The 16,535-nt window shown below is 44.6% G+C and overlaps 1 protein-coding gene across 1 annotated transcript in view; it reads right to left on the bottom strand.

Moving 5' to 3' along the window:
• The window catches only part of DOC2A (double C2 domain alpha), a 58,896-nt gene that overhangs the window by 27,330 nt on the left and 15,031 nt on the right, over nt 1-16,535 (bottom strand). The window contains exon 3 of the mRNA XM_066576891.1: nt 12,353-12,432. Coding sequence (XP_066432988.1) covers nt 12,353-12,432 — 80 coding nt within the window. The remainder of the gene's footprint in view (nt 1-12,352; nt 12,433-16,535) is intronic.

The raw sequence follows: 16,535 nt of genomic DNA, 5'->3' as shown, positions 1-16,535 counted from the left end.
TGAGGGTTTATGCGCTTTATATTTTCGGAGCAGTCTGAAGATGTGGGGATTATAGGGATGAGAGAAGCAGCAGACTCCCTCTACCCTGTACTGTGCCCGCAGGATGGGTCACCCGCTCAGTGCCAGCCTCTGTCCTTTCATCACAGCCACTCATTGCTCACCATCACATGGATTCAGAGGGGTAAATTGGGCCCAATGCAAAATCTGTACCAGGACCGCCACTTATGTGCCACTTAAAAAAACGCTAGGGTCTTTTTATGTATCAGAAAGCCCCCTCGGGCACCAGGGCCGGGTGTACCCCCCCTAACATCCTCTCCTGTGTGGGCCTAGTAATTCCCTGGCAGTGATATCCCCAAATTACCTGTGCATGTATATAGCTCCCCACCCACTGTGCCCGCTCCAAACAGGATACTGGAATGTAGTGAACTGGACAAATCTGCTCCAGTCACATCCAAAGCTGCACTCGGAATACAACACCCATCTCCCTGCTGCTCTCTGGGCAGTGTCTGCTCTGCTGTAATGCATTGCGGGAGATGTTGGAAAATACTAAAGCGCAGAGCATTATGGGATATACATCTTAAGCAGCATTGAATTGACTGGCGGATGCAGCTTTGGATGTGACTGGAGTATGCCTGTAAGATGAGTAACGGGGAGGATTGCTGTCCAGGGTCGCACTCCGATGATTGCAGGTTTCATCATTTACAAAATGTTTCTCCTAAATTAAGTGAAACTCTGAAAACAAACGAGGTATGACTCACTGCCGCCTAATGAGCCAAATACCCGGGGACGGCTGCAGGACGGAGCGCCGAGAGACCGCGGAGCGCAACCATCAGGGATACGGCACCGCAGACGACAAACTCCACAGGATGACACCGCATATCCCAAAGACCACAGCTGTATACAACACAGCAGCTACATACTACACAAGAGCCGTATACAACACAAGAGCCGTATACTACACAACAGCCATATACAGCACAACAGCCGTATATAACACAACAGTCATATAGAGCACAACAGCCGTATACTACAGAACAGCCATATACAGCACAACAGCCGTATATAACACAACAGTCTTATAGAGCACAACAGCCGTATACAACACAACAGCCATATACTACACAACAGTCATATATAACACAAGAGCCGTATACAACACAACAGCTACATAGTACACAACAGTCATATACAACACAACAGTCATATACTACACAACAGTCATATATAACACAACAGCTGTATACTACAGAACAGCCGTATACAACACAAGAGCCATATACTACAGAACAGCTAAATTCTACACAAGAACCATATACAACACAACAGTCATATATAACACAACAGCCGTATACAACACAACAGCCGTATACAACACAACAACCGTATACAACATGACAACTGAATACAACACAACAGCCGTATACAACACAACAGCCATATACTACACAACAGTCATATATAACACAAGAGCCGTATACAACACAACAGCTACATAGTACACAACAGTCATATACAACACAACAGTCATATACTACACAACAGTCATATATAACACAACAGCTGTATACTACAGAACAGCCGTATACAACACAAGAGCCATATACTACAGAACAGCTAAATTCTACACAAGAACCATATACAACACAACAGTCATATATAACACAACAGCCGTATACAACACAACAGCCGTATACAACACAACAACCGTATACAACATGACAACTGAATACAACACAACAGCCGTATACAACACAACAGCCGTATACAACACAACAGCCGTATATAACACAACAGCCATATACAACACAACAGTCGTATACTACACAACAACAGCTGCATTCAACAGCCATATTAAACAACAGCTGTATACAATACAGCCACCACAAGCTACACAACAGCCGTATACAACATAGCCACCGTATTCAACACAATAACCGTATACTACGCAACAGCCATATACAACACAACAGCCATATACAACACAACAGCCATATACAACACAACAGCCGTATACACCACAACAGCCGTATACACCACAACAGCCTTATACAACACAGCAGTCATATATATCACAACAGCAGTATGCAACACAACAGCCTTATATAACACAACAGGCATATATAACACAACAACCTTATATAACACAACAGGCATATACAACACAACAGCCTTATATAACACAACAGGCATATACAACACAACAGCCTTATATAACACAACAGGCATATACAACACAACAACCTTATACAACACAACAGTCATATATAACACAACAGGCATATATAACACAACAACCTTATATAACACAACAGGCATATACAACACAACAGCCTTATATAACACAACAACCATATACAACACAACAACCGTATATAACACAACAGGCATATACAACACAACAACCTTATATAACACAACAGGCATATACAACACAACAGCCTTATACAACACAACAGTCATATATAACACAACAGCCGTATACAACACAACAACCGTATATAAAACAACAGGCATATACAACACAACAGCCATATACAATACAACAGCCATATACAAAACAACAGCCCTATATAACACAACAGCCATGTACAACACAACAGCCGTATACAACACAACAGCCGTATACAACACAACAGCCGTAAACAACACAGTAGCCGTATACAGCACAACAGCCGTATACAACACAACAGCCATATATAACACAACAGGCATATACAACACAACAGCCGTGTACAACACAACAGCCATATACAACACAACAGCCGCATACAACACAACAGCCGTATACAATGCAACAGCCACATACTACACAACAGCCATATATAACACAACAGCGTATACAACACAACAACCGTATACAACACAACAGCCACATACAACACAACAGCCGTATACAACACAACAGCCGTATACTACACAGCAGCCGTATACAACCCAACAGCCGTATACACCACAACAGTCGTATATAACACAACAGGCATATACAACACAGCAGCCTTATACAACACAACAGCCGTATACAACGCAACAGCCGTAAACAACGCAACAGCCGTAAACAACGCAACAGCCGTAAACAGCACAGTAGCCGTATACAACACAACAGCCGTATACAACACAACAGCCATATATAACACAACAGGCATATACAATACAACAGCCGTATACAATACAACAGCCGTAAACAACACTGCAGCCATATACAACACAACAGCCGTGTACAACACAACAGCCGTGTACAACACAACAGCCATATACTGCACAACAGTCGTATATAACACAACAGCTGTATACTACAGAACAGCCGTATACAACACAACAGCCGTATACAACACAACAACCGTATATAACACAACAGGCATATACAACACAACAGCCGTATACAATACAACAGCCATATACAAAACAACAGCCCTATATAACACAACAGCCGTGTACAACACAACAGCCATATACAACACAACAGCCGTATACAACACAACAGCCGTAAACAACACAGTAGCCGTATACAGCACAACAGCCATATACAACACAACAGCCATATATAACACAACAGGCATATACAACACAACAGCCGTGTACAACACAACAGCCATATACAACACAACAGCCGCATACAATACAACAGCCATATACAACACAACAGCCGTATACAACACAACAGCCGTATACAATGCAACAGCCACATACTACACAACAGCCATATATAACACAACAGCGTATACAACACAACAACCGTATACAACACAACAGCCACATACAACACAACAGCCGTATACAACACAACAGCCGTATACTACACAGCAGCCGTATACAACCCAACAGCCGTATACACCACAACAGTCGTATATAACACAACAGGCATATACAACACAGCAGCCTTATACAACACAACAGCCGTATACAACGCAACAGCCGTAAACAACGCAACAGCCGTAAACAGCACAGTAGCCGTATACAACACAACAGCCGTATACAACACAACAGCCATATATAACACAACAGGCATATACAATACAACAGCCGTATACAATACAACAGCCGTAAACAACACTGCAGCCATATACAACACAACAGCCGTGTACAACACAACAGCCGTGTACAACACAACAGCCATATACTGCACAACAGTCGTATATAACACAACAGCTGTATACTACAGAACAGCCGTATACAACACAACAGCCGTATACAACACAACAGCCATATACAACACAACAGCCGTATACTACACAACAGCCATATACAGCACAACAGCCGTATACTACACAGCAGCCGTATACAACACAACAGCCACATACAACACAACAGCCGTATACTACACAGCAGCCGTATACAACACAATAGACACAATGTCGGGCACAGCTACACATGCGATAACAATGATTATTACTCCACGATGGTTAATGACAAGTAAAAGGTTAAGGCCGACAAACCATCCAACAAAAACAGAGCTGTACATAAAGGAGGGGGCTTCAGCAAAGTCCGAAGTGTGCCCCTCACCATTATGTTATTAGTTCCCTCTATCCGCTCACCCTGACACAGGGGGCGCTGTACCCGTCCTCTCCATCTCTCTCACTACTTAGAGGTAATAATACACAGCAACGACACGACCAGAGACTGATAATAGTGACAATGGTTGTGATGATAACAGTGATAGTTATAATGAACGCAGTGGTGATGATGGTGGTGATGTGAATAGTGATGGTGAGGGGGCTTCTGCAGCTGAGCGTGATGATAACGGCGTTGACGAGGAGGGTAGCGATCATGATAATTGTGAGAATATTGATGATGATGATGATAATATTGATGATGAGGGTAGTGATGATGATGATTGTGAGAATATTGATGGTGATGATGATCATCATATTGATGATGAGGGTAGTGATGATGATGATTGTGAGAATATTGATGATAATATTGATGATGAGGGTAGTGATGATGATGATTGTGAGAATGTTGATGATGATGATGATAATATTGATGATGAGGGTAGTGATGATGATTGTGAGAATATTGATGGTGATGATGATCATCATATTGATGATGAGGGTAGTGATGATGATGATTGTGAGAATATTGATGATAATATTGATGATGAGGGTAGTGATGATGATGATTGTGAGAATATTGATGATGATGATGATAATATTGATGATGAGGGTAGTGATGATGATGATGGTGAGAATATTGATGGTGATGATGATCATCATATTGATGATGAGGGTAGTGATGATGATGATTGTGAGAATATTGATGATAATATTGATGATGAGGGTAGTGATGATGATGATTGTGAGAATATTGATGATGATGATAATATTGATGATGAGGGTAGTGATGATGATGATGGTGAGAATATTGATGGTGATGATGATCATCATATTGATGATTAGGGTAGTGATGATGATTGTGAGAATATTGATGATAATATTGATGATGAGGGTAGTAATGATGATGATTGTGAGAATATTGATGATGATGATGATGATAATATTGATGATGAGGGTAGTGATGATGATGATGGTGAGAATATTGATGATGATGATAATATTGATGATGAGGGTAGTGATGATGATGATGGTGAGAATATTGATGATGATGATAATATTGATGATGAGGGTAGTGATGATGATGATGGTGAGAATATTGATGATGATGATAATATTGATGATGAGGGTAGTGATGATGATGATGGTGAGAATATTGATGGTGATGATGATCATATTGATGATGAGGGTAGTAATGATGATGAAGACAATGAACAATCTATATATTCAGTGAGTTACTTATATGACAAGCTGTCAGCCCCTTCCACAAATCACATAATCAGTGATATAGCTGATAAGGCTGACAGCAGCCAACAACCCATCAGCCCAACATGTCACCCGACTGTGTTGATCCAGAAAAAGCAAACCCCCCTATGAGGTGACTGCAGATTGTCCCATATGCTGGGAAAAGATTCCTTCCTGACTCCAAATCTGGGAATCAGAATAAATCCCGCATCAACAACCGTTCTCCATACGTTTAGTACCCAGCACTTCTAGTATAAGACAGGGGCCACACTCTTATCAAGGATGTCTATAAGAGAATGTAGCAACCAATAACAGCACAGCTTACATTTTACCTCAGCAGTATAAGAAATGAAAGCTGAGCTGTGATTGGTTGCTAGGGCAACAAGGACATTCTCTTTTTGACAGTTTCCGTAAGAGTGCCGTGCCGGCTACTTTTCCATGGTCCCCATGTATCTTTTTCAAGACAGGCATCCGGGCCCCTCCACCATCAGCCCATCCATAGTCTCACTGCTCTTACAGAAAAGAATCCCGGTCTATGATGGTTAAACTTTATTTCCTCTAGACAGAGAGCTCTGGGACCCCCAATCCAGAAGACAGGGGTTTCAGACGTTCATGAATGGAGCGGTGGTCGAGCATGTCCATTGCTGATACTTCATTTCGACAGGACTGCGGGGATAGCCGAGTACTTGCACTACACCGCCTCCTGTAATGTTATACCGCCCTCCCCTGCTTCCCATCACTCCACCTGTTACCCCACATGATGGCTGCTATAACTCATCTTATACCTCTCTGGTGGTCATCGGACTACAACTCCCAGGGGACGAAGGAGCAAGATGTCATGTCAGAACATCTCAAGGGCCACAGGTTCTCGGACTGATAGGACCCGCTGGGAGTTTGTAGGGGCCACTGGTTATCTACCACTGGGATATTTATGGGGGTCTTACAATCAGAGCTCCTGCCCTCCCCATGAAGGTGTCTCTGTGCCCACCACCCTCATTCTAGGTAACCACAACCCATGAAATCCGCAGCTCCAGATCCTGCCAAGAATGAGCCCTCATCCTCGCAGCCGCTGGCACAGGATATCGCTAATCTTGGGATGAAAGCATTATACAGCCGGCTGCCCCCGAACGCCTGCTCCACTGCTGCCGCCCAGAGAAAAGAGTAATGTTGTACGGTCGCTGACACTGGGCATGCTGGGAGTAGTAGTCTCAGGGCAACTGGAGGGCCACAGGTTGGACAGCTTGGCCAAGTGAAGGTTGAGCCCATTACCCTTCTCAATGGGAGTCACATGATCCTCGACAATGACTCCTTAGGGCGGGGGGCGCAAGGCTTGAGGGGCCACTTTGGGGTGCAGCTGTGCCACCATCAGGCCTTCTAGGACCTTGGTGATCGATCCCTTTATGGAAGGATCTGCAAGTAAAACACTCAGCCAAGTCCTCAGTATATGGAACAGGGACCCCATTATATCCAAACATCTCACCCGATCTACCCCTACACCAAAAATGTGGCAGCATTTAGGTGGCATAGTAATTGGACCCAGTGCCCACAGTGGCAGGAGGGAAGACCCAAGGTCAATATGTATGTCCCCCTTGATTTTGGACCCGGCGCCCTGACCTCCCTGACCCTACAGCACTGACAGGACGCCTCGGAGAACTGACCTTCCGTCTGCGGCTCATGAGGTCCAACATGAGCGATAAAACCCAGTGTGCGGCGTAGCTACAGGGGTGCAGAGGTCACAGCGGGTCTGGGGGGCCCAGTAGGACCCCGCCCTCCAGGAGATTCTATGCTCTATAATAAGACCCCGCAGCGGGGCCCACGCGTTTCGTTGCCTCCGTTTACCTTTATAAATTGAATTTAGTAGTTTATAGGTTGGATTATTATTGATCGGGCGCTCCGGTCTCTGCGGGCCGGGATAAATCACCCTGTCAGGTCATTACCCGGAGGAAAGCGGGCGATCAATACCTGCAGCGGTGACAATACACACAGAGTAGACACATTGCCTCTCTGTTTGTGGGGGTCTGTCCTCAGCTGTACCCGTCCCCTCTGACTGCGGCCCCCCACAAGACAGTCTGATGACGACCATCGCCCAAAGAACGTATAGATGATCACGCTGAGTGTAACCTGCCCCGTATAACAGGGGACAATGTGTGATACTGCCATATCTAATCCTATCATGTGTGATACTGCCATATCTAATCCTATCATGTGTGATACTGCCATATCTAATCCTATCATGTGTGATACTGCCTGCTGTATTCAATCCTATCATGTGTGATACTGCCATATCTAATCCTATCATGTGTGATACTGCCTGCTGTATTCAATCCTATCATGTGTGATACTGTCTGCTGTATCTAATCCTATCATGTGTGATACAGCCTGCCGTATCTAATCCTATCATGTGTGATACTGCCATATCTAATCCTATCATGTGTGATACTGCCTGCTGTATTCAATCCTATCATGTGTGATACTGTCTGCTGTATCTAATCCTATCATGTGTGATACAGCCTGCCGTATCTAATCCTATCATGTGTGATACTGCCTGCTGTATTCAATCCTATCATGTGTGATACTGTCTGCTGTATCTAATCCTATCATGTGTGATACAGCCTGCCGTATCTAATCCTATCATGTGTGATACTGCCTGCCGTATCTAATCCTATCATGTGTGATACTACTTTCCGTATCTAATCCTATCATGTATGATACTGCCATATCTAATCCTATCATATGTGATACTGCCTGCTGTATCTAATCCTATCATGTGTGATACTACCTGCCATATCTAATCCTTTCATGTGTGATACTGCCTGCCGTATCTAATCCTATGATGTGTAATACTGCCGTATCTAATCCTATGATGTGTAATACTGCCATATCTAATCCTTCCATGTGTGATACTGCCTACCGTATCTAATCCTATGATGTAATACTGTTGTATCTAATCCTATGATGTGTAATACTGCTGTATCTGAACCTATCATGTGTGATACTGCCTGCCGAATCTAATCCTAGCATGTCTTATACTGCCTCCCGTATCTAATCCTAGCAAGTGTGATACTGCTGTATCTAATCCGATCATGTGTAATACTGCCTGCCGCATCTAATCCTGTCATGTGTGATACTGTCTCTTGTATCTAATCCTATCATGTATTATACCACCTACTGAATCTCATCCTATCATGTGTGATATTGCCTGCAGTATCTAATCCTAGCATACGTAATACTGCCGTATCTAATCCTATCATGTGTGATACTGCCGTGGAGGCGTCTAGTGGCCAACAAGCTCTACACAAGCGGAAGAAGAGGTCACTACACACAAGGAGCCTCCGAGAGCCTCTTATAGGCCAAGAAGGAACCACTTGTAGGACCTCCGGGGACAAGACCGTCCATCTAATCACCACAACTCCCATCATTACAGATCTGCCTGAGATGGAGCCGCAGGACGGGTTATACGGCAGAGCGACAACTTCTACTGGGGCGGGGGGGGGGGGGGGTTAATGACAATGAGTGTATTCCTTAAAGGTGACTTTATAGCTATTTATTACTACAGGGACACAGTGCGGATCATTGCTCATTACAGGTGATAGTGCGGCTGGTTATTCATTACCGGGGGCGCTGTGAGCTGCACTGCTATACAGTATTTAGGGGAAACCATGGGTGGCACTATTACATGTTTATCTTACTATAGGTATTAAAGGCAAAGAACCAAAGACATGTGTGTGGTAATCTCTGAAGAGACAAGTTGTTTCCAATAGAAGCTGTCATGTTGGTCTGGACTGGATGGAGAAGAAAAGCACAGCACTGATTAGTGATGACGTCACATGTGAGTCACAGTATCATTGTTTTTTCTGCCTCTGATCAGTCCTGTAGTCACGGTATGTAGAGCAATGATGGGTAGCAGCATTCTTGTTACAACTCCCATCATGCAGGTCGTATTAGGAAGTACAAACTTAAATAACTTGACTTACAATTTTTCGCTGTACTGATCTTGGGTCTGGTGCTATATTTTTGTACTGAGCTTGGTTCTGGTGCTGTACTCATGTAATGAACTGTTAATGATTACGCTATGATATATATTTGGAGTAGTGTAATATTTGGACCATCAGTTTAGGGGTAATTGTCTGCGGCGTTCTACATTGCAGGCATTTCACATACATAATTTAATCACCCTGGTAGGGAACGCGTTACTAAAATTTTGAGTCCCACCCCTAAAATCACCTTTCCCTGATAGACTTGGCGTGGTGAAGGTGGGGACTGATTGGGGTTGGGTTTAGATAGATCTTGCCTTTCCCTCTTTACTTCCCTGTAAAGTTGTGAGTGCCTGTCATGTGTGATATTGCCTGCTGTATCTAATATTATCAGGTGTGATATTGCCTGCTATATCTAATATTATCAGGTGTGATATTGCCTGTTGTATCTAATTCCATCATGTGTGATATTGCCTGCTGTATCTGATATTATCAGGTGTGATATTGCCTGCTATATCTAATATTATCAGGTGTGATATTGCCTGTTGTATCTAATTCCATCATGTGTGATATTGCCTGCTGTATCTAATATTATCAGGTGTGATATTGCCTGCTATATCTAATATTATCAGGTGTGATATTGCCTGTTGTATCTAATTCCATCATGTGTGATATTGCCTGCTATATCTAATATTATCAGGTGTGATATTGCCTGTTGTATCTAATTCCATCATGTGTGATATTGCCTGCTGTATCTAATATTATCAGGTGTGATATTGCCTGCTATATCTAATATTATCAGGTGTGATATTGCCTGTTGTATCTAATTCCATCATGTGTGATATTGCCTGCTATATCTAATATTATCAGGTGTGATATTGCCTGTTGTATCTAATTCCATCATGTGTGATATTGCCTGCTGTATCTGATATTATCATGTGTGATATTGCCTGCTGTATCTAATTCCATCATGTGTGATATTGCCTGCTGTATCTAATATTATCAGGTGTGATATTGCCTGCTATATCTAATATTCTCATGTGTGATATTAATTCTAATCCTATCAAGTGTGGTATTGTCAACTGAGATGCTGTATCTAAGCCTCTCTTGCGGGATATTGTCTTCTCAGCCCCAGTATCTAATCCTACATATGTGATACTGTCTTCTGAGCTGCTGTATCTAATCCTATCGTGTGATACTGTCTGCTGAGCCGTGTATCTAATCCTACATATGTGATACTGTCTTCTGAGCTGCTGTATCTAATCCTATTATGTGTGATACTGTCTGTTGCGCCGTGTATCTAATCCTATCCTGTGTGATACTGTCTGCTGAGCCGTGTATCTAATCCTATCATGTGTGATACTGTCTGCTGAGCCGTGTATCTAATCCCATTGTGTGTGATACTGTCTGCTGAGCTGTGTATCTAATCCCGTCATGTGTGATACTGTCTGCTGAGCCGTGTATCTAATCCTATCCTGTCTGATACTGTCTGCTGAGCCGTGTATCTAATCCCATCATGTGTGATACTGTCTGCTGAGCCGTGTATCTAATCCTATCATGTGTGATACTGTCTGCTGAACCGTGTACCTAATCCTATCATGTGTGATACTGTCTGCTGAGCCGTGTATCTAATCCTATCATGTGTGATACTGTCTGCTGAGCCGTGTATCTAATCCTATCATGTGTGATACTGTCTGTTGAGCCGTGTATCTAATCCTATCATGTGTGATACTGTCTGCTGAGCCGTGTATCTAATCCTATCCTGTGTGATACTGTCTGCTGAGCTGTGTATCTAATCCTATCATGTGTGATACTGTCTGCTGAGTCATGTATCTAATCCTGTCATGTGTGATACTGTCTGCTGAGCCGTGTATCTAATCCCATCATGTGTGATACTGTCTGCTGAGCCATGTATCTAATCCCATCATGTGTGATACTGTCTGCTGAGCCATGTATCTAATCCCATCATGTGTGATATTGTCTGCTGAGCCGTGTATCTAATCCCATCATGTGTGATACTGTCTGCTGAGCCGTGTATCTAATCCCATCATGTGTGATACTGTCTGCTGAGCCATGTATCTAATCCCATCATGTGTGATACTGTCTGCTGAGCCATGTATCTAATCCCATCATGTGTGATATTGTCTGCTGAGCCGTGTATCTAATCCCATCATGTGTGATACTGTCTGCTGAGCCGTGTATCTAACCCTATCATGTGTGATACTGTCTGCTGAGCCGTGTATCTAATCCTGTCACATATGATACTGTCTATCTAAGCCTCTGATGTGTGATACTATGTGTTTAGCTTCTGTATCTAAGCCTGTGATCTGTGATTCTGTCAGAGAAGTACATCCCGCATGATGGCACATCCTGAGTCGCGCCTGTCTGTCAGCGCAGTGCCGCCATCCTTCCCGCTGTATAATTGATGACGGCGCTGTGCAGACACATGTTCACATCCGCCGTCCCTCCGTGGTAATTATAACAGGATTATACAAGGCATCACACGCTGCAGTTGTCAGCAGACATCTCATTAGAAGGGACAGTCTCATTACATCCCTCTCTCCCTCCTCCTGGCACTCGGCTCACCTTCGCTCTCAGGATGTCGCACTGTAGGATACATTTCTCTTGGTCGTACAATAATTCAAACTCCAGAGTCCCCAGCGAAGCTGCAGAGAGAAGAAGATAAAGTGTCAGCGAGCGGACAACCCCGTCCCCACCGACACGAACTGCAAGCACTGAGCCTAGCTTTCATTAATTGACCACTGGGGGCACTATTGTCCTCATCACAGGACAGGAGCACAGGCCCATCATTGTAGACAACACGCAGCTGACAGTGACAAGTACAAGGGCTCTGGGTGAATGTCATAAGGGCCCATTTACACGGGCGTGTGCAAGTTGTGCCCAAGATGCATCGGACAACACATATGTGCCCTCCGCCACCTGCGGGACGCTGCATGTCCAATACTGGTCCCTCACGTGGACCACAGTAGGACAATGCGCAGGTTGTATTTTACAGGGACCATCGGTCATATATATAAAACCGCCCATGTATATAGCTTAACTGGCTATAGAGGGTCCGTATATCACAGATACATTAATGTTAGTTCAGGTTGAAGGACCTGGAAGAGGCGGAACGCGCAGGACCCTAACGGTAGGTATATGTGTAATTACTTGTTAACATAAAGTGGCAATTAGATTAGTATTATTTAAGTCATTACCGTCCTGCAGTAATGATATTTGGGATTTAAGATGAACAAAACAGAAAAAAAATAGGGTAATAGGGTCACTAATTAGGGCAATCGTGTCTAGAAGATTCTGTCGCTGTTAGGGCGCATTCAGACGTCCGTATATCGGTTGGGTTTTCATGCCCGGCTGATATACGGCGTCCCTCTCTTCAGGGGGAGGAGGCTGGAACAGCCGGGAGCAGTGCACTGAGCTCCCTCCCCCTCTCCGCCCCTTGGCACTATTTGCAGTAGGAGGGGGCGGAGCTAAGTTCCGGGACTTAGCTCTTCCCCATCCCGCCCCCTTCTATTGCAAATAGTGGCAAGGGGCGGAGAGAGGGTGGAGAGGGGGCGGGAGCTCTGTGCACTGCTCCGGGCCCTTCCAGCATCCTCCCCCTGCAGAGAAGGACGCTGTATATCAGCTGGGCGTGAAAACCCGGCCGATATAAGGTCGTCTGAATAAGCTCTGAAGGCGGTAAATGAGAAAATTATCTAAATTCCCCAAACGTTGGAGGTTTCACCTGAGGATTGGTTTTTGGAAGCATTGGGGGAGTAGAGTATGTAGGGGACTTATGAGTTAGTAGAGCGCATGGGGTGAAGTTCATGGACCCAAGCTGAAATTGTTTGAAGTTTCTTCAAAGCAGCCCAGTTGTGAAGCCCTCTGTGCCCACTGGGACAAAGAAGGGGACTCAGATCTTTGTTTTCATATTAATGAAAGTTCAATTAGCAAAAATCCTTGGAATGACCTCTAATGGTTAAATAGAGGCAGCCGTAATCTTTTCCCAGCCCTGGACGCAGCTAAACTCCCTCCCCTGCCTATTTTTTAGCTTCCATAGACGTCTATGGGAGCTTCCAGTGTATCTCTGTCAAAGATAGGGCAAGACCGGTCCTTTCAAGCACCAAAAAAAATTGGTCGCTATTTTCGTGCTATTTGTTAAGAGCCTAAAAGTTGCTCATCTGCCTGAATACATTGTAATCTGATGCTTCAGATGTTCGGCTACAATAGCTGCGGTCATGTGAATAAGAGGTGAAAGGGATGTCGGCTAAAGATATTCACGGTGACACGGATGATGCAAACATTAGGCAACAAGCCTTCATACTGCACAGTTAAAAATTGGGTTGCCAAATTTACAACCGGCCACTTCGACACCAACAATGAAGATGTTTCCAAGAGACCCCAGTGGTGACCGTTCCAGACACTAGAGACGCCCTCCATGACACGATTCTGGAAGACCAGACAATTTCTCCTAAGACAATAGCTGAGGCTCTGAACATTTCAAGAGCTGGATCCATAATTCACGATCATCCGGACATAGAAACATAGTATGTAAGGCCGAAAGAAGACATAAGTCCATCCAGTTCAGCCTATTACCCCCAATGACATGAGGAGGGTGTCTGCCAAGTGGGTCCCAACATGTCTGTCAGCAGATCCAAGGTATGTCTGAGTGCAAGCCTGCCAGCGTCCCAACTGGTGGTGGTGGATGAGACGTAGACCTTTATGTATGATCCTAAGACAAAACAGTAGTCAAAGAATGGAGACACCGTGGGTTCCCGCGTCCAAAGACGTTCAGAGCGCAGAAGTCGCCATCCAAGGTATAAGGATGGGATACTATTGGTGGTCTACTATCATGGCTGTCTATTACACAACACTTCTGGGTAAATTGAAGGAGACATTGAAGCTTGAAAGGTGCAGAAAGTTGTGTTCCTTCCCGACAATGGCTTATTGCTCACAGCGGCCATCACCCGGAGCAAGCTGGCTGACCTGGGCCTCAAGGTGCTGGGTCATAGTAGCATGGTGTGTTAGGCTGAAGGGAGACAATGTCCATCTAGTTCAGCCTGTGGATCATCCTCCTTTCTCACTTGTTCTGGCATCTTCAGGCTATGATCTTTTTACTGATTTGAAGAAACCTCAAAAGAGCCAAATTTTCCTTAATTTTTGATGCTATTGCAGAGGCTGTCGCCTGGTTTTCCGCCCAACTAAACGGAATTCTAACTATAAGGGATGAAGAAGTTTCAGCACCGCAGTCAGAAGGGCGCTGATACCCGAGGAGGTCACGAAAAATAACTCTGAAATGTCATTGTTCTATCTCAATTTTTTCTCGTCAAAACCGAGGACTTATCAGCGTCCCCTTGTATATCATGTGTTCTACTCCATTCACATCCAAAGCTGTATTGCTAAATTCTGCTATTATATCATGACTTCTACTTCAGTCACATCCAGAGCTGCATTCAAAATTCTGCTGTTATACACTCATTGTTAAAAACACCCCCGCCCCAGTAGAAGTTGTCGCTCTGCCGTATAACCCGTCCTGCAGTTCCATCTCAGGCAGATCTGTAATGGTTTGAGTTGTGGTGATTAGATGGACGGTCTTGTCACCGGAGGTCCTACAAGTGGTTCCTTCTTGGCCTATAAGAGGCTCTCGGAGGCTCCTTGTGTGTAGTGACCTCTTCTTCCACTTCTGTAGAGCTTGTTGGCCACTAGACGCCTCTAGGATGCAGAGAAAAGATGTCACCCCGTTACCAGAGGGGGGCGCATTATTGGGATGTGAGAAGCTGGATGGTCGTATCGATGAATTGTCCCCACCGGGCTGTACCACAACATTACCACACTTCCGTGGCCTGCCCGGTTGCCAGGTTTACTGTCAATATATGGAACCATCTGAGACGTTAACTTCAACAGCCTATAAATTGCACGATCTAGAGGTTCAGTTACAGCAAATGTGGAGCGATATGTGGAGGATACCAGACACAACCTGTATGCCTCAATGCCCACCGTATCACATCTTGTATCCAAGCTAGAGGCGGTACAACAGGGTACTAGAGCCTCCATGCCCGCCGTATCACATCTTGTATAAGCTAGAGGCAGTGCAACAGGGTACTAGAGCCTCCATGCCCACCTGTATCACATCTTGTATCCAAGCTAGAGGTGGTACAACAGGGTACAAGAGCCTCCATGCCCGCCTGTATCACATCTTGTATCCAAGCTAGAGGTGGTACAACAGGGTACAAGAGCCTCCATACCCCTCGTATCACATCTCATATCCAAGCTAGAAGCAGAAAAACTGGGTACTAGAGCCTCCATGCCCACCCGTATCACATCTTGTATCCAAGCTAGAGGCGGTACAACAGGGTACTAGAGCCTCCATGCCCACCCGTATCACATCTTTCATCCAACTTAGAGGTGGTACAACAGGATACTAGAGCCTCCATGCTGCCTGTATCACATCTTGTATCCAAGCTAGAGGTGGTACAACAGGGTAATAGAGCCTCTATGCCCGCCTGTATCATATCTTGTATCCAAGCTGGAGGCGGTACTACAGGGTTCTAGAGCCTCCATGCCCACCTGTATTACATATTGTATCCAAGCTACAGGTGGTCCAATAGGGTGCTAGAGCCTTTATGCCCGGCCGTATCACATCTTGTATCCAAGCTAGAGGCTATACAACAGGGTATTAGAGCCTCCATGCCTGCCTGTATCACATCTTGTATCCAAGCTAGAGGTAGTACAACAGGGTACTAGAGCCTCAATGCCCGCTCGTATCCCATGT

Source organism: Eleutherodactylus coqui, chromosome 8 (assembly GCF_035609145.1).
Source record: "Eleutherodactylus coqui strain aEleCoq1 chromosome 8, aEleCoq1.hap1, whole genome shotgun sequence".
Taxonomy (NCBI): domain Eukaryota; kingdom Metazoa; phylum Chordata; class Amphibia; order Anura; family Eleutherodactylidae; genus Eleutherodactylus; species Eleutherodactylus coqui.
Note: the sequence above shows the minus strand (reverse complement) of the source record. Positions and strands in the feature narration are given on the sequence as shown.